Source organism: Pelodiscus sinensis, chromosome 3, assembly GCF_049634645.1.
Source record: "Pelodiscus sinensis isolate JC-2024 chromosome 3, ASM4963464v1, whole genome shotgun sequence".
Lineage (NCBI taxonomy): Eukaryota > Metazoa > Chordata > Testudines > Trionychidae > Pelodiscus > Pelodiscus sinensis.
The window spans coordinates 54030818-54050769 of NC_134713.1; the positions used below are offsets into that span (position 1 = coordinate 54030818).

General features: G+C 42.9%; 2 protein-coding genes across 2 annotated transcripts; both read right to left on the reverse strand.

The window, feature by feature from the left end:
* Nucleotides 1-766: 766 nt before the first annotated feature.
* CGAS (cyclic GMP-AMP synthase) lies at nucleotides 767-18987 on the reverse strand. The gene is made up of 5 exons (XM_006129891.4): nucleotides 18093-18987; nucleotides 11964-12186; nucleotides 4367-4621; nucleotides 2489-2591; nucleotides 767-1178 (listed from the first exon to the last, which is right to left on the reverse strand). Exons 1-5 carry the CDS (start codon nucleotides 18714-18716, stop codon nucleotides 824-826), a joined length of 1560 nt encoding a protein of 519 aa, XP_006129953.2. The 5' UTR covers nucleotides 18717-18987; the 3' UTR covers nucleotides 767-823.
* Nucleotides 6697-11954, reverse strand: LOC142827813 (uncharacterized). Its single transcript, XM_075923772.1, has 2 exons — nucleotides 11240-11954; nucleotides 6697-11137 (listed from the first exon to the last, which is right to left on the reverse strand). Exon 2 carries the CDS (start codon nucleotides 10858-10860, stop codon nucleotides 9943-9945), a length of 918 nt encoding a protein of 305 aa, XP_075779887.1. The 5' UTR covers nucleotides 10861-11137; nucleotides 11240-11954; the 3' UTR covers nucleotides 6697-9942.
* Nucleotides 18988-19952: the final 965 nt, after the last annotated feature.

The following is a 19952-nucleotide window of genomic DNA, read 5'->3' on the forward strand; positions in this document are numbered from 1 at the left end:
ACAAATCCGTGGAGCATCTCTGAAAATACATAGAAAAAGGCTGTTAGTTGGGGGGTCTAAGTCAGTAACTGCTTCTGTCAGCCACTGATGATTGTCCTTCACATGAAGGCTGTCTTAGTAATCTCTTCTGTTTATACTGGTGCAGCTTAATTGACTTCAGGACTGCACCAGTGTAGCCAGGAGCATAATATGGCCATTTGTCTGTAAATGTTTGTCATTTTTCTACATCAAATCCTTATTTTGTTTTTATTACTGAATCACTGCTGCCTTAGAATCAGAGAGCTTATTTACACTATGTGGCACTGTCTACTACAGTTGTGTGAGAGTTGTAAGGCACACTCTTTTGCACACTAATTGGTCCATGTAAACCGTGTTAGTGAACACTGAGTTTCCTAGCATTGTAGTATGCATCTGTATTGTGTTAAAGTGCATGAAGGAGCAGTTAGTGCACACCCACAGGGACTATGCAGGCCAGTTAATGTGTAATGGTAGTTCACTTGAGGAATCGCTTCCTCATAATTTACATTGCTGCACTGTGTAGACAATCCCATCGAAGTAAGAGCAGGAAAGTATTGATAGTTCTTGCCCCTTTGCCAGTATATCATTATATCTGGAGAGATCTCATGAAAATGGTTTGGCATCAGATTTTAAAACTGAAAAGCTTGTCCTGTTGTTCCTTTGCCTGTATCACTAAGTAACAATTACCACCATTATTCATAGCACCAGAAACTCCCGAGGAATAACTTCAAAACCTGATTCATTTACATTCTGTAAATCAGAATATTTAATAAAGAAAAATTTGAAAATATAATAGAATATTTCTTTAATTCTGCAGTTCAAATATTGGGAATCTATTATTTATTTCATATTTAATTTCCTTTGAAAGGAAGTCACTGCTTGCCTTATCAATCAGGTCTCGGCTAAAAAGGTTGTATGTAGGAATAAAAAAGTGTGTAAGGTATGCATTGTTTAGGCAATCCAGAAAGTAATCCAAAAATTTCTGAAAACAGGTCTCAAGGTCTGTAAGCAGCCATTGCTTGTCATCTGGCCAAAGGACACATGCTTGGAAAAAAGCAGTTTTGGCATGGTAGGAACAGAATTTGTCTAGCCCCCTTCTGTTTCCATGTTTTGCTTTAAGCAGCTCCAGAAGATGCTTCAGAAGTTTCAGACAACTTTTCCTGTTGAAGGATAAGACATTATTACTGGGAAATGCCTAATGTATGTTACATCAGTGTTTCTGGGAATTTTGTCAAAGAACAGAACATTTTGCTTTTTGTGAGGTATCTGATGCTCTGACCCCTAACCGCTGAGATCAAGAATCTTGCCAATAATATTTGCCTATAAAGTATGGAAACTCAATGCATTTTTATTGGCCAGATATAATCCTGGGATGTATTAGCTTTCCCACGGGGCTCCCCAAGTTGAAGGTCCGTGTCCAAGGGAAGCTTCAGTGATTCATTATAGAAGAAACTTCATTCCATTGGGAGTCATTGTAACTGAGAAACTAGAATCTGATAGTGTCGGGCAGCCATATGCTTCCTTTTTGCACTCCCTAAAGCAGGTGCCACCAGTAGGCAGTTTTGGAGACTTCTGCGAATTAAAGCTGTCCTTTTCGAACACACTGCTTTCCCTTGGACAGGAGACAATTGCACCTTCCCATACCAATGTACATGTGTTTACATCAACTTCAGTGAACCCCAGTTTATAAAACACTTTTAAATTACTGTTGTAGCCAAAAATAAAATGATTCTCCTAAAAATTTGATATCTTGTGTATCAGTTCTCAAAATCTGATACATAATGTAAACTACTTGATGACGACTGTAGTCTCTCTTCCTATGCTAAAAATTGTTAATGAAATTCAGGAGAGTTTATGATTTGTAAAACTACAGCATGAAAAATGGATTCTGTCAATCAGTTCCTTAAACTATAGTGTTTAAAACGCAACAGGTGATTCTTCACTTAATTCCTCCTCCTTCTCTCCCCCCCCCCCCCACAAACTTATTAATGAATTGCCTCAAATAGGTAATTTGTTTAGTGCCCAAAATCTAGTACATGCAGTGGCTAAGTTCTTAAAGTCTGAGTCCATAGAATTCTCAAGCTAACAAATTGGGGCTAGCTTTTTTTTATCAGACTTAAGTAGTATAGGAAATTGCTTTGTTTTTTCATAGATTTCATCTATTTGCTTTATAATGCAAAAATAGAATCTGAATCTGTGATGTAATCTGCCCCCATCTTAATTAGATTTCAACGGAAGCCAGGCACACACAGCACTGCACAAGATTGTGTTTATTTGCCTACAACAGAAGGGTTTCGTGAGGATTAGATGATATGCATGAAATGTTTTGCAAATTAAAAGAAACCTTCATAAAGGTAATTAATTATTCCTTAAGGGGATAAACCACAAATTAAATTATAAATTTAGAAAGAAAACACTAAATTGATATAGTGGTTAAAAGACTTTAAAAAATACTAGACAAACTACTAACCTACAACACTTTACTCCGTTAGATTCACAACATGTCTTTGTGTTGCCATGGTTCTTAATCATGTCCTTTTCAATGTGTGAAAAAGAGATTCTCCAGGTGTCTTCTATATATGTAATAAAAAATACAAACATTTTTTATTGATATTTTACCCATTTACAATATCATTCTTACAGAGTTTTGGAAGCTAAGGAAAAGTCATCCTTAAATTAACTTTTTGGAAATGCAAATTTTTCTGACTTTAAATACCAGTTTAATCTAATCCACAAAATGCTAAAATCCCCTAATAGTATGTTTTTGTATGATGTCCGTGCAAGACAGTCAAGGTTGACTGGATGCCTTAACTGCATATCCATACCAAAATATGTTTACACTTCAAAGAGGTCCAAATGTAATTCTTAATTTCCTAGGTTTGGGAATAATTGCAATACACTAGGAAGCCTTCCATCTTTAAAGTTATTTGTATATACTTTCAATCTTAACAATTTTTTATTTTGGGATAAGCTAATTATGGTAGTGTTTAGCATAACTTTTTCTTAAGACTCTTTCATTGATCTTGTTTTAGGGTACAATTGCAAGAGTAGTCTTGTCCACACAAGGCAAGGCATTCGATTTGAGTAAATTATTAACAGCCCTAACAAAAATAATAGGTTTAAACGACATTATTTTTATAGCACTGGGGCTACGTCTACACTACAGGGTTTTTGTTTTTGCACAAAAACCCGCAGAGCATCCATACCTCAAGCGCGTTTTAGCACAAGTAAATTTACAGTAAATCAAAAAAACAGAAGAGTTTTTGTGGTGTAAGTATTTCTCTTTTTACAAGGAATAACTCCTTCTTGCGCAAGAAGGTGTGTGGGGACAGGCAAATGAGGTTTTCGTGCAAAAAGAGCCAATCGACAAAAGCACAAGTGCTCTGGTGACTATTCTGTGATAGCAATCACAGCTTTATTTCAAGAGAGCGTACATGCAGTCTGGATGCTCTTGCGCAAAAGCGCATTGCTTTTGCATTGCACTTTTGTAGTGTGGAGGCACTCTTGCGAAAGAAGCCTGTAGTGTAGACTTACCCTGAGAGAGAACTATAGATCAGCTTTCCACTCCAAAAAGCTGATAGTCACTGTTTTAAATTTAATTTTCTAATGACAAGAGATCAACAATTTAAGGTCATACTACTCAAATAGCAATAGGTGAAATCTGCGGTGAGCTTTTAAAAAAAAAAAAAAAAAAGCCTTTAGCATAATGCTTTCTATTGCTGAAATAGAAAAGTCAATATTCTCCTAGATGTATTCTGCTACCACAGATCAGATCAGACAAGTTAAATAAAATGATGACAGTGGTGCACTTACAAAAAAAAAAAAAAACTGAACTTGATAGAGGAGGATCCAGTAAATTACCCTCACAGTGCAAAACATAGAGGTTTTGCATGCATTTTTGTTCAGACTAAATCATTCAACTTCACATACAGAAACTCATTTTGATGTTCTATGTGTGAAAAAGCATCCTTTCTTTCATTCTCATAGGTTTCTATTGTAGAACAGAAAAAGGTGATAAATACTTCAGAGAGGCTCTATCTCAAATTAATTCAGTGTAGCCACCTTTATGTAAGATCTTGAGGGTAGGAGATTTCTTTATACAGCGTCTCCACAACATGAAAAGTAGGACAAATTTAGTAATTCAAATACGGGATTTTCTTAGATGAGAGTACTGATCCAGAGGTAGTCAGGGCCAAGACAGACTATGAAGAATACTGCATGCCTGGCTTACTAACAAAAACAATAGTAATATGTAGTTTTCCCCTTACAGCTGTCAGGTAATTACTAATTAAGCAGAAGACCTCTCATAAAAAAAAAAATTAGTTTGTATTCAAAATAAAAACAGTACCTTTTAGCACCCTTCCATCCTTAGCATGTTTGGGTACTAGATATATTGGCTTCCATTTATAGTCTTGTTTGACTTTGCTTCCTAGCCATTTTTCAATTTTTAGGCCATCCTGGGTACTTGCAGGCCAGCTGGAACGCCTAACTTCCAAAGCCAAGATTATATCCACTGATATCTCCATTGGAGAAGTTCCAATGCTAAGTGTTATTGCAGGACTTCCAGACTTTTTTTTATCCACACTCACTTTCATTTCTGTTCCTATTAAAAAAAAATGAATTTTTTTCAATCACCTTAGCTTTTTAATATTTAAACTTTTTAATGGAGGAAATCATTGAAAGTGATTTTTGGTTTTTATTTAACTAGAATTTGCAGTTGTATTAAATGTCCAACTAAAATACTAAGCTTTAATTACTAACTATTAAAGAACAAGTGAAGATATTAGGTATTTTTAAATCAGTATGTATAATGCAAATTGTTCATCTTTGAAAGTATGTGCAGAAAACTGACCAAGTGAACAAAGGAAAATGCATGAAATTGCCTGTAACTCCATTAGGAACAAGGAATTGCCAGTAGCCCCCATCTAGAACAAAGAAGCCATTTTTGTAAGGAGCTTATGTACAATCTTATCAGATTTTAGTACTTGACTAGTTTCATTAACATATCTCTGAAGATATTTAAGAGCAGGTAAGATAGACATCTATCCTGGGATGGGCTAGATAGTACTGGGTCCTGCCGTGAGGGCAGGGGACTAGACTCGATGACCTCTCGAGGTCCCTTCCAGTTCTAGTGTTCTATGATTCTAAGCTACAATGTAATGAAAAGAATGCCTTTATTGGTAACACAATTGAAATTAAGTTTATTTGACAAGAACTTATATTTGCAGTGACTACTGATTTCAAAAGTAGAATGTTCTTGTCTTGTTTAGTAATATTTTTGTGCGTGAATACATTAGACCCTAGAACCAATGTATTTATTTTTAATATATTGTACATGTTAGTTATGGCCACAATTTTCAACATATATGGCTGTCAGTTAATGGAGACTCTATTTTCTCACTTAGTCGTATTTAACAGTAACAATATATTCTTTTTCCTAAACACATAACAAACCATTTAATTAATGAAGGTCATATTCTCCCCTAATCCCTGTATAACCACATCCCCTACTGCCATCAATGGGCATTCCATTATATTTGTTGCTGTATACTTTTGTCTACAGACTATAATTATACATAGATTTGCCCCTCTTTTCCTGTGGATATCACCCATGATTATAGCACTATATTCATGAAAAGAAAAGAACACTGAAATGCAAGACAGAGAATTTGTTTTCATAAAATCCACATTCACTGAACTGGTCCACGATGGGCAAGGTAATTTGACGAGTTTATAATGTTGAAGTAAAAGAAACTCAGTTGTCAAAAACCATATCAGTCATTTGTCTATGTCAGTGTTACAACAAGCAGTTTGAGTTACTTTACAAACTTATAAGCGTGAATGTTTCTACCACCCATCTTGCTGGAAGAAAATATTGCTTTGTTTTACAGGAGTGGGTTGTGTTTTTAGAAAGTACAAAAAGCTTACTTCCAGTAAAAAATCAACACTTGGAATTAAACAGAAGAAATTTAATCAGTATATGGGCTAACATTTTTTTTCCAGATACCACAAACTTGTTTTAGTCATCTCTCTAGTTTTCATAATGTGACTGACCTGAGTTAAACCCTAATTTGCTTTATCCTCAAGGGAGTGACTGTATCTTAGGGGAATATGCGATCCGAAACACTGTCTCCATTTTTCCAGAGAACTTTATTTTTGTATAGTACAACTTCTCAATATAGTCTTCTTGAGGGAATGCAATTGTTACAGTCCAAGTTATCGCTAGAAACAGTATTTTCTGTACAGATAGTTAAGACAAATACTCTTTTTAAAAGCAAAATACAGGTCTATGTAGCACTTTAAAGACTAACAAGATGGTTTATTAGATGATGAGCTTTCGTGGGCCAGACCCATTTCCTCAGAACAAATAGTGGAAGAAAATAGTCACAACCATATATACCAAAGGATACAATTTTAAAAAATGAACACACATGAAAAGGACAAATCAAATTTCAGAACAGAGGGGTCATGGGGGGGGGGGAGGGAAGGTGAATGTCTGTGGGCTAATGATATTAGAGGTGATAATTGGGGAAGCTATCTTTGTAATGATAGCTTCCCCAATTATCACCTCTAATATCACTAGCCCACAGACATTCACCTTCCCCCTCCCCCATCCCTCTTCTATTCTGAAATTTGATTTGTCCTTTTCATAGGTGTTCATTTTTTAAAATTGTATCCTTTGGTATATATGGCTGTGACTATTTTCTTCCACTATTTGATCTGAGGAAATGGGTCTGGTCCACAAAAGCTCATAAGAACGGCTGTACTGAGTCAGACCAAAGGTCCATCTAGCCCAGTATCCTGTCTACCGACAGTGGCCAGCACCAGGTGCCCCAGAGAGGGTGGACTGAAGACAATGATCAAGCGATTTGTCTCCTGCCATCCCTCCAGCCTCTGACAAACAGAGGCCAAGGACACCATTTTATCCCCTGGCTAATAGCCTTTTATGGACCTAACCTCCATGAATTTATCCAGCTTCTCTTCAAACTCTATTACAGTCCTAGCCTTCACCGCCTCCTCTGGCAAGGAGTTCCACAGGTTGACAACACGCTGTGTGAAGAAGAACTTCCTTTTATTAGTTTTAAACCTGCTACCCATTAATTTCATTTGGTGTCCTCTAGTTCTTCTATTATGGGAACTAATAAATAACTTTTATCGGCCCTCTCCACACCACTCATGATTTTATATACCTCTATCATATCCCCCCTCAGTCTCCTCTTTTCTAAACTGAAAAGTCCCAGTCGCTTTAACCTCTCCTCATATGGGACCCGTTCCAAACCCCTAATCATTTTAGTTGCCCTTTTCTGAACCCTTTCCAAGGCCAAAATATCTTTTTTGAGGTGAGGAGACCACATCTGTACACAGTATTCAAGATGTGGGCTTACCATAGTTTTATACAGGGGCAGTAAGATATTCTGGGTCTTATTTTCTATCCCTTTCTTAATAATTCCTAGCATCCTATTTGCCTTTTTGACCGCCGCTGCACACTGTGTGGAAGTTTTCAGAGAACTGTCCACGATAATTCCAAGATCTCTTTCCTGATTTGTCGTAGCCAAATTAGCCCCCATCATACTGTACGTATAGTTGGGGTTATTTTTCCCGATGTGCATTACTTTACACTTATCCACATTAAATTTCATTTGCCATTTTGTTGCCCAATCACTCAGTTTGGTGAGATCTTCTTGGAGTCCCTCACAGTCTGCTTCTGTCTTGACTATCCTAAACAGTTTGGTATCATCTGCAAACTTTACTACCTCACTGCTTACCCCTTTCTCCAGATCATTTATGAATAAGTTGAAAAGGATTGGTCCCAGGACTGACCTTTGGAGTACACCACTAGTTACCCCTCTCCAGTCTGAAAATTTACCATTTATTCCTACCCTTTGTTTCCTGTCTTTTAACCAGTTCTCAATCCAAGAAAGGACCTTCCCTCTTATCCCATGGCCACGTAATTTACACAAGAGACTTTGGTGAGGGACCTTGTCAAAGGCTTTCTGAAAATCCAAGTATACTATATCTACTAGATCACCCTTGTCCGCATGTTTAACCCCTTCAAAGAACTAACAGGTTAGTAAGACAGGATTTCCCTTTACAGAAACCATGTTGACTTTTGTCCAATAAATTATGTTCTTCTACATGCTTCACAATTTTATTCTTTACTATTGTTTCGACTAATTTGCCCGGTACTGAAGTTAGACTTACCGGTCTGTAATTGCCAGGATCGCCTTTACAGCCCTTTTTAAATATTGGTGTCACATTGGCTACCTTCCAGTCACTAGGTACGGAAGCCGATTTAAAGGATAGGTTACAAACCACAGATAACAGTTCAGCAATTTCCCATTTGAGTTCTTTTAGAACCCTTGGATGAATGCCATCCGGTCCCGGAGATTTGTTAACATTTAGTTTTTCTATTTGTTCCAAAACCTCCTCTAATGACACTTCAATCCGGGACAGTTCCTCAGATTCATCACCCACAAAGGACGGTGCAGATTCAGGAATCTCCCCAACGTCCTCAGCCGTGAATACTGAAGCAAAGAAATCATTTAGTTTCTCCGCAATGGCTTTATCGTCCTTAATTGCTCCTTTTATAGCTCGATCATCTAGGGGACCCACAGGTTTTTTAGCAGGCTTCCTGCTTCTAATGTACTTAAAAAATATTATTTCTTTTTGAGTTTTTGGCTAGCTGTTCCTCAAAATCTTTTTTTCCTTATTACATTTTTACACTTGATTTGACAGTGTTTATGTTCCTTTCTATTTATCTCACTAGGATTGGACTTCCACTTCTTAAAAGATACCTTTTTGTCCCTCACTGCTTTTTTTACATGGTGGGTAAGCCACGGTGACTTTTTTTTAAGTCTCTTGCTATGTTTTTTAATTTGGGGTATACATTTAAGTTGGGCCTCTATTATGGTGTCTTTAAAAAGTTTCCATGTAACTTTCAGGGATTTGGCTCTAGTCACTGTGCCTTTTAATTTCTGTTTAACTAACCTCCTCATTTTTGTGTAATTCCCCTTTTTGCAATTAAATGCCAGGGTGCTGGACTGCTGAGGTGTTCTTCCCACCACAGGAATGTTGAATGTTATTATATTATGGTCACTATTCCCAAGCGGTCCGGTAACGGTTATATCCTGGACCTGATCCTGCACTCCACTCAGGACTAAATCGAGAATTGCCTCTCCCCTTGTGGGTTCCTGCACTAGCTGCTCCAGAAGCAGTCATTTAAGCCATTGAGAAATTTTATCTCCTCTTCTCTTCCTGAGGTGACATGTATCCAGTCAATATGGGGGTAATTAAAATCCTCCATTATTATAGAGTTCTTTATTTTGGTAGCCTCTCTAATCTCCCTCAGCATTTCAATGTCAGTATCGCTGTCCTGGTCAGGTGGTCGGTAATATATCCCTACTGCTAATTTCTTATTCTTGGAGCATGGAATTACTATCCATAGCGATTCTATTGAACATGTTGATTCATTTACTATTTTTATTTCATTTGATTCTACATTATCTTTCACATACAGTGCCACTCCGCCACCCACCCGGCCTGCTCTATCCTTTCTATATATTTTATATCCCGGTATGATTGTGTCCCACAGATTTTCCTCATTCCACCAGGTTTCAGTGATGCCTATTATGTTAATCTCCTCATTTAATACGAGGTACTCTAGTTCACCCATTTTATTAGTCAGACTCCTAGCATTTGTGTACAAGCACTTTAGAAATTTGCCACTGGTTATTTGTCTGCCCTTCCCTGATGCATTGGATTCCTTTGTATGCGGTTGTTTGTCTGCTCTGGCCCATGGTTTGCCCTCTTCCCTCCTCTCTTTCTGACTACAGCTTAGAGAATCTCTATCAATGGATTCTCCTCTAAGAGAAGTCTCCCTCCGATTTACGTGCATCTCCGCACCAATTGGCTTTCCCCCATTTCTTAGTTTAAAAACTGCTCTACGGCCTTTTTAATGTTTAGTGCCAGCAGTCTGGTTCCACCCTGGTTTAGGTGGAGCCCATCCTTCCTGTATAGGCTCCCCCTCTCCCAAAAGTGTCCCCAGTTCCTAATAAATCTAAACCCCTCTTCCCTACACCATCGTCTCATCCACACATTGAGACTCTGAAGCTCCGCCTGCCTACCTGGCCCTGCGTGTGGAACTGGAAAAATTTCCAAGAATGCCACCATAGAGGTCCTGGATTTCAGTCTCTTTCCTAGCAGCCTAAATTTGGCCTCCAGGACATCTCTCCTACCCTTCCCTATGTCATTGGTACCTACATGTACCACGACCACCAGCTCCTCTCCAGCACTACACATAAGTCTGTCTAGATGCCTCGAGAGATCCGCAACCTTCGCACCAGGCAGGCAAGTGACCATACGGTTCTCCCGGTCATCACAAACCCAACTATCTATGTTTCTAACGATCGAATCAACCAATACTAACACCTGCCTCTTCCTAACTGGCATTCCCTCCCCCTCAGAAGTATCCTCAGTGCAAGAGGATACCGCAACATCCTCTGAGAGGAGGGTCTCAACTATGGGATGGTTTCCCTCTGCTCCCATTGAATGCTCTGTTCCCTTGAGACTCTCAGCCTCCTTAACACTGGGGCTCTCAGACTGGAGGTGGGACAGTATTATAGTGTCCCGGAAAGTCTCATCAACATAGCTCTCTACCTCCCTTAGCTCCTCCAGTTCAGCCACCCTGGCCTCCAAAGCCCGAACTCGGTCTCTGAGGGTCAGGAGCTCCTTGCAACGGGTGCACACACACGCCACCCGCCCACAGGGCAGGTAATCATACATGTTACACTCGACGCAATAAACAGGATAGCCCTCACTCTGCTGCTGGGCTTCTGTCTCCATTTTTCTAATGAATAAGTTTAAGTATAAACTGGGATTCTTTTTAAACCTCTGGAGTATAGATTATTTTAACAGTTATGTTTTAAAGAAGGTCAGAAGTCACTAGTGCCCTCTAAACTCCCCCTCCAAACTCCCTCTCCAAACTCTCCTGTTAGCTGTTCCTGGTCACGCTCTCCCTGGCCGCTGAGTCACAGGCTTATATAGCTCTGGTAGCCCCTCCCCCTGACTGAGGCTCAGCCAATTAACAGAGGCTTCTAGATTTCAAACCTTTTAGAAGCTCCTTCAAACAAAGCAAACAAACAAACCAAACAGACAAACACAAGCTCAGCACACTGCAAATAACTCCCCCACACACAAACACACACTCCAGACAGCCACTTACCACAAGGGTCCCGTTTTTACTCCTCTTTTACCTGGAGAACTCCCTCTCCAAACTCTCCTGTTAGCTGTTCCTGGTCGCGCTGTTCCTCATCATCTAATAAACCATCTTGTTAGTCTTTAAAGTGCTACATAGTCCTGTATTTTCCTTCAGCTACACCAGACTAACACAGCTACATTTCTATTACTTTTTAAAAGCACTATTTCACTGAGACAAGATGAAGAATGAGTGATCTACAGCACAAGCAGTGATTTAAAATTCTTATTAAACTATTGAAGCTGGGAAGGACTAGCAAAAAGGAATTTTAAAAAGCTACTTTTTTAGTATTCTTTTTTGCTACCAGACTATCACCAAAACCTTTGCAGAAGGCCATGTTGAGTGAGCCTGCTGGGCAAGCATAGGTGTGGCCCTAGATCAGACCCTGACTGTCCTTCCTGTCAACTTGCAAAGAGCAGCCTATTGCATAGGAACAGAATCATAATTCAACAGAACCCGTCCATTTTACACGCTGGAGTGAATCAGGCCCGGTATGTCTGTGGTTCCTCTTCTTGCAAAAAAGCTCAGACATTTATAGATTTTTCTTGCATTTTGTCCACACATCTATGGAAGGCACTGCTGACAGGAACGCAAGTTGTATATAGAACATTATTTTCAGTGATTTATGTATGCAGACATTAATTTGGACAGTAACATCTGTAAGTTAAAATATTGTCTACTAAATACTTACTGGTCATGCTCTTTACACTTTCTTTAATAATGTTTCTGAGTGCCAAAAGCATCTTACAGGCTGCTAATTTTCCATCTTTCTGTAAAAATTTGTCCAGACTGTTTCCTTGAGGATTTCTTTTAAATTTCACATCATAAAAGGCACCAGAATCATCACAGTTTTTCAGTTCCACTCTAGGAGCTGGCATGGTAAACATGATATCGAACTCATTTGGTGCAGAAATCTGTGAATCACAGAAATACAATGCTTACTGTGTTATTCAGGTAAAGTTTTAGCCTGTATTTCCATTATAAATGCCTCTGTGAACATAAGAACAGATGGATTTTATTCCCCCATCTACTTCCATGTGCAGTGAAGAGGGGAACAACATTTACTGCAATTTAAAATATATTAGACCAGCAAACTCACCAACAGGAGAAAGACCATACAACGCTGTCACAGACACTCTTCTCAACTCCTTCAGAAAGTTTTATTTTTGAATGGCTGTAGATTAGGAGTGATTTAATCATCCTGTTAAAGCAGGGGAGTAAACTACACATTGCATAAAGTGAAACTAGCAAAATTTATAGATTATGAATATACAAGTGGAACTGCAGCAAAAAAAAAAATCTACATTATGCTGTTCAATTCTCCCACCACTGTCAGGGCCTACTTTTACTGAAGTTAGTAACTTTAATTACAGGTGCAAAGATGATGGAGCCATGTGCTTTATTTTATATCCACACGTTTGAATGATTTTCTATACAGATTCTATTCTTGTGCATACTCATGCATATGAAGTCAGATTATATTTATAGAGTAGCACGCTTTGTGGCTGTAGCAGAGGATTCAGAGTTGGGTGGCTGCAACCCATCTTCAGTTCTTTTTTGTTGCCCATCGTACAAGGTAGAATTTGTGGTGTCCATTTTCCTTAATCACAATCTATTTCTCAGTTTTTCAATTAAAGTTTATTCTAGTTAGTTCTGATAGGTTTCCTTCAGTGTTTTATACTGTAAACAAAAGTAGTGTAGGCATTTTATTCTCCCTGGGGTGGTCTTTCTCTCTTCAGTCCCCATATACGCTCCCTATTCAAGAGCATACCCCCAGATATGTATATTCCTGCAAGATTGTGTACCCGAATCTCAGGGCTTCAAATCTTGACCATTCTATGAAGACCATTAGCAACAGCAACTCCTTCTGCTGCTTTTAAGGCAAACAATCTCTGACCCAGGAAGCCCATCAGAGACAAATCCAGTACCAATCCATGCACACAAGGCAGGGTGGCTAATCAAAGCACTGCCCAAGTTCCTGTACTGCCTTTCACTAACCTTCTGCATTAGCTACAGCAGTGATGGCACCAGGATGGCACTCCAAGAATGAAGCTGGCACTAATTTCTATCTAGGAGGCAGGGATGGAAGGCTTCCCCTACTACCCTGGCACTGAGGACTCTTACAATTAAAAGCTATGCCAAGCCCTTGGTGGTGATAGCTCAGTCACTAGCTTAAAGCCTGTGCTTACACTGACACAGAAGAACAATATTGCACCTATTTTTGCCCTCTTCCCCAATACCATGCATTACAGGTCTAACTTAGCTGACCGTGTACACTTTGCCCCCCCTGCCTCTGCCAGTATCTACCCTAGGATCAGTGGAAATCCTGGTGGAGATTTACCATTCTCTCTCACTGCACAGTCACCATGTACTGCACCAAGAGATTGATCATTACCAAAATTGCCCCTCTGACAAATTACAGGAGTGCTACTATGCTACCTCCATTATAAGTGCAAAGATAAAGCAAAATAGAAAGATCACCTTCATTCGCTGTAGAATATCCTGCTATTCCACCATGGAGTCTGATAGCAGTGTCATGACTACACCAGGGTATCTGGGAAACCCCTGGATCATACAAGGAGTACCCCTTCCAATACCCACTTGTCTGTCCTCCATAATTCCTATGCCAACTATAGCCATTCTGAGGACCTGTGGCTTCCTGAGCCAGATCCACCTCACTGCCAAAGCATTTATCATTAATTCTAACCCCAGACTGAGGGGGAGAAGGAATGCAGAGATGAGAAATCCCCTGAACTGGTCCCACCTCCAGCCATTATATTTTCCTTTGCAGACAAAGTGGTCACCCTGCCCTTATTTATCTCATTGCATGAATTGAAAGTGTTTCAGGACCTGCTCAACCAGGAAAGCAAATATCTTTCCCCTCCCCCCCCCCATTCCTGACACTCATACAGGAAAATTAGCATAAACTGCTCCACACTCTGCAGCTTTCCATCTGAGGGTAGCTTGCCATGCTAGATAATGAGGGCCTTCTCAAACCTGATCCTTCCCCTTCTTTGGTCTTTGATGTTTCCAGCAGGCATCTTGAGTAGGAAGTGGAGGTCTCCAAGTGCCTGGCAACAGCCCCTATTGTTTGGTTTCCCACCTTTATATCCAAGGGGGGAATTCTTTGTATTCAGTTCAAACTTCTCTTACCTTGAGTGGAAAAGTACAAGATCCAAAATGAGTTTCAGCATCAGGTGACCTGGGCACATGCAGAAACAACCAATATCCAGGCTTTTAGGAAAAATTAGACTATTCACAGGTCGTTGGTTTGAGTATGTTTGCACAGTATCATAAATGGCCCTCATTAGCACATCTAGATTTATACACAGATTCATATTTCTAACTTTCCATACAAGAATGATACATGCACAGAAATAGAATATATCCATTCAGGAGAGACTAACTTTAAACATTATCTAGCATATGATACATTTTGCCTAAAGCATTTTGAGTTATGAATATTCATAGTTATAAGCCAATTTTCATGAGGCATGAAGGGGTATGACACCTATCATGCACAATTTTTCAAAAGCACAGGCACATTCAGGCCTCATCCCAAGATCCTGCTGAAACTGATCTCTGACTTCCATGTAATCTGTTCATCTCATGGTCTTCTGTAACTGCACTCCCCCCAAGGCAAGTGAGACTCCATACACTGGGGCTATGTCTACACTGCAGGTGCGTCGTGCGCAAGTAAATTTACAGTAAAGTGTCAGAAAAGAGGGCTTCTTGCACAAGCGTTATTCCTCCCCCCATGAGGAATAAGCCTTCTTGCACAAGAGCTCCTTGCATAAGAAGACAGTGTGGACAGGCAACAGGGGTTTCTTGCGCAAGAAACCCGTATGGCTAAAATGGCCATCAGAGCTTTCTTGCACAAGAGAGCATCCACACTGCCATGGACACTCTTGCACAAAAGCACATGGCAGTGTGGATGTGCTCTTGCACAAGAACTTTTATGCAAGAACTCTGGTGCAAAACAGTTCTTGTGCAAGAAGCCTGCAGTGTAGACATAACCAGGAAGTTGTGGGAACATGCTTTTTATTTAGATACACTAAACCATTTGGATGCATGCCCACGCTTTATGTGGTTTGTGCTGGACAGAATAAGAGATAACTAGTGTTAGCTCAGACTGTGGGTACGTCTAGACTGCAGAGTTTTCCCAGGAAAACTCTGCCACATCCAAATAATGCATCTGCTCTCCCTCTAAGATTTTCTACCCATGAGCGGAGTGCTTTTTGTCTTGTGTACCAGTATTGAGTTCATGTCCACTTGTTCAGATGTGTGCCACCGTGCCATCCAGATTATTAATAAATATGAACCTTTCCCTCATCCCATCTGCTGCCATGTCTCCCACCGTCCCCTCATCCCATCTGCTCCCCTGGTGCCTGCTGTCCCCCATCTCTTACTCTCCTCTGCTGTTCTGGTTCTTGCCCTTCTCAATCCCCTCAGTCCTTTGGGACTCCCCATCCTCCTCTACCCCTGTACCCACCATTCTCTTCCCCCTGTGCCCACTCCTCCTCTAGTACCACTCTGATCATCTGTAGCTACCTCCCCCCCTTCATAACACCTCCCTCTACCCACCTGCCCTGCCTCTCTCCTCTTTTTCTCTGATGCCTGTCCCTCCCCTCCATGTGTCTTCCCTTCTGCTTTACCCCCAGAACACCCCTGACACCTGCACCTTCCCTTACCTCTTCCCCTTCCTGGTGCCTCCCCACTTCCCTCATTGCCCCTGCCTTCCTTGCCCTCTTTCTCCTTAGTGCCCACCCCCTCACCACTCTCTGCCCTCATTCTCCTCACTCCCCTCTGTGTCCTCACACAGGAGTTGCTCCATCCCCTGCCTTCCTCATGCCCACCCCTCCTTTAAACCCCTCTTCTCCTGGCACCCTCTTCCTCCCTCTTGCCCCCATTGTCCTTCCCCTCTCCTCCCCCAGCATCACCCTGTCCCCTCCTTTCCGCCACCCCCACTGACACCTTCCCTCCCCTCCTCCCTCCTACCCTTTTCCTCATTGTCTCCTCTTGGCCCCCTGGCATTTGTCTCTTCTCCACTCTGCTCCGTGGTGCCTGATTAACTGGAATCCTTTCTTCTGCCTAGGCCACCTCCTCTCCCCTCAGCACACGCCCCTTCCTCTTTCACCCCATCTTCCCTTCAGTTCTCCCCCTGCCCCTTTGCTAGCTTTCTGCCTTAAATGTGGAAAGCAGTTGCGGGGGCTGGCGCCAAGGCTGTGGGGCTATTTTTAGTATTGGGGTCCTGGCCCCACAAGCCTCCACAGCCCCAGCTGCTCCTAGGGTGGGAATGTGTGCTGGGACTGGAGCAGAGGCTGCCCACGGTGCTAATTTTAGTATCACGGTCCTGGTCCCCACAGGTGGCCCCCAGCTCCAGCTGGAGTAAAGCAGCAACTGCATGAAGCCTATTCTAGCTGGGGCAGCCTCACTGGAATAGCCTCACCTCATATGCCCCGGCTCCAGGAGGAGCAAAAGGGCAGCCTCCCACTGCCAGGAACCACCAGCCGCTGCCGCCGCCACCACTCACCTTCCATTCCAGCAGGAAGGCGAGTGATGAGTGCTGCTGCATGGCTCTTAAAATGACATGGGCAGACCTAAAATGTTTAGTGTGCTGCTGCTTAGAGGGACCACTGCTGCCAAACAATCAGTAGAACCACTGGATGATCAAAGTGCTAAAGGAGCACTGAAAAAAGACAAAGCTATTAGGGAGAAGTTAAATGAGCTCTTTTCATCAGTCTTCACAGCAGGTGTGAGGGAGCAGCGAGTGGGGAGCTGCTCCAGCCCCCACTGATTAACTGGAACTGGTAAGCATCACTAGAGAAAGTTAACCTTTCACATCCCTAATGCAAACAACAGCTATCTCCTGCCTTTGTGTTTTAGGTCACCAATCGCAAATCAAGCCTGCCTCCAGTCCACATCGATTTATGGAGCAGATCTCAACTACATTTTTTTAATATGATGAGCCTGATTCTTGATTTTTCAACATTGGGATTGGCAATACAGTACTATGAAAGTGACTTGACAGTGTCAGTTTCGCTCTTATGTAAAGTCAATTTCTACCTAGTCTTATTACTTATAGTGAGGTAGCACCCCTTGAGCCACATGCAGGTGTAGTATTAACTCATGAGCCCTTGCAATGGTAAATTATTTATTCCGACCTTGATGAATTGAAAAAAAAGTGACAGAATATAATCTAGATTTTTCTACAATTGTTTCAATTGTATTAAAGAATTAGTAACAAAGTAAGACTACATCTTAAAATGTTAATTCTGACCAGCATCCCTTAAATGAACTGACAGAAGTTGTCAGAACATATTAATATTAGAGCTCATTTAATCTTTCTTGATACAGGAGCTATAAGACCCAGCCTTCCGCAACCTGGGGCCAGTCCAGGGCAGAGGCAGGCTGCGCAGGCCTCCAGCTGGCTTCTTCCCCCAGCAGCTGTTCCCCACTGGGGTGCTTGCTGCCCTCTTGTGGTCATTCGTGGTGTCCCTGCTATCACACCCCTCCCTTTCCATTTGATGCGTTCCATGCAAATCCCATTGTGTGGCACAACCAAGCCCTGACCGAGGTACCTTAGACTGAGTTCTTGAACAAAGGGACTCACAGATGGTCAGACAGACACACAGACAGGCCACAAACGCTCTACAATATCGAGATTGGACATTCTTATGACAGACGCACAGTAAGTTTTCTGACACAAGAGTTTTCAGGTACCCAAGCACCTGCTAGACCCACAAAGTCACCCCCACAAAAGCGAGTCACCCCTGAGTCCAACGAAGTGCTGAAGCGAAGCCCCGCCCCTTCTCCTCACCTTCACATGCTCATAGTAGCTCCCCGTGCCCAGGACATCAATGGAGCTGAAGCTGCTCTCCCGGGCTCTGATGTCTGACACCAATGTGCGAATGAGCGAGTTCACACGCTCTGCCGCCTCCGACGTATCCTGTCGGCCCAGCCTCAGCGTCTTCAGCACATCCCTGAGCCTCCGGGCTCCCACGCCGCTTGCCTGGCCAGCGCTGCCGCTCTCTGCCCCCGCGCAGCAGAGCTCTCCGGGGGCAGCGGCTTTCGCTTTAGGGACCGCTCCCTTCTCTCTACGGGCAGAGTCTTTCTTGCTGGGCTCTGCTCCCGTCCTAGCGGGGACCGCATGGCTCTGTGCCGGGGCCGCGCCTTTCCCAGCGTGGTCGGCTCCCCTCTGGCCGGGAGCAGGGCCCTTCTCTGGGCGGGATCTGGCCGGCCTGGCTCCTTGCGGGGCCGTGGGAGAAGGGGCATCTCCGGCGTTAATGGGTCGCTCTCGCTCGCCAGCGGCTGCCCCAGCTCGCCTCCGGCCCCGCGCAGGGGGCTTGGCGCGATGGCTGCCCGGGGACTCGGGGGCGCTACTCGGGCTCAGCACCTGTCTCGCCCCTTTCGCCCTCCTGGCTGCAGCGCACTGGTCCCCCATGGCTCGGCTCTCGCTTCCCGCGCGCTCTGGCCCGGGACACCGGGGAGCCAAGGGCGAGGCCAGGCTCAGGCTGCCGGGCTCCCCCTCCAAGGCGGGCAACTTCCCTTCCGCGCCCAGAGCCCGCCACTGGAGAAACGAAACTCAGGGAGGGGCATGGCCGCGTTCCCAGGCTCATCCCGCGCCCCTGAGGCAAAACCGGCCAGATCCGCCGCGCGCTGCGCCCGGCCCCCTGGCCTGAGACGAGCGCACCGGCGAGGAGGGGACACCGACAGCCAGGGGGCGGAACAGGTGGCTGCAGGCGAAGGGCGGGTCTTGGGGGAGCTCGCTCAGCTGCCCTGCAGGAGAGCCGGCGGCGCTGGGAGCCCCTCAAGTGGCAGGTGTGAGCCACCCGCAGTGACGGCCAAAGAGGGTGACTGATGGGCGCAGAGTTTCGTCTCCTTCCACTCGGCGCCAGTTTCCCAGGGCTGCGTGGTTAGAGACCCCTCCCCCCCCCCCAGCCCAGAACCCTCTTTCCCCTGGGTTGTAATGAGATGCCAAAGGAGATATTTAAGAACAGGTTAGATAGACATCTGTCAGGGATGGTGTAGACGGAGCTTGGTCCTGCCTTGAGGGGGGGGGGCTGCACTCATGACCTCTTGAGGTCCCTTCCAGTCCTATTATTCTATGATTCTATGTGTTTTAAAGTGAAAAACTTCCTTCTCCGTGTATGCCTCTGCATAAAGCCTTTGTCTTGGCTGCTCATTGCCTGAACTGGACCACATTTTTCTTCCCATCCACTGTTCATAGAGTTTCACGCCTTTATTTACTTTTTAAAATATCGTTTTTATTACTTCTAGCACTTCATCATTTACCTGTGTTTGCACAAGGATTCCAGACACTGTTTGCTTTATAATAGCAAATGTTATTGAAAACATTAAGGCTGTGTCTAGACTGGCAAGTTTTTCCACAAAATCATGTGATTTTGCGGAAAAACTTGACAGCTGTCTATACTGGCCGCTTGAATTTCCAGAAAAGCACTGACGATCTCCTGTAAAATCATCAGTGCTTTTCCGGAAATACTATGCTGCTCCCGTTCGGGCAAAAGTCTTTTTCCAAAAGACTTTTGCGCAAAAGGGCCAGTGTAGACCCTTTCGGGGCTTTTTTGTGGAAAACTGCATCTAGATTGGCCACCTACGCTTTTCCGCAAAAAGTGCTTTTGCGGAAAAGCATCCTGCCAATCTAGACGTGCTTTTCCGA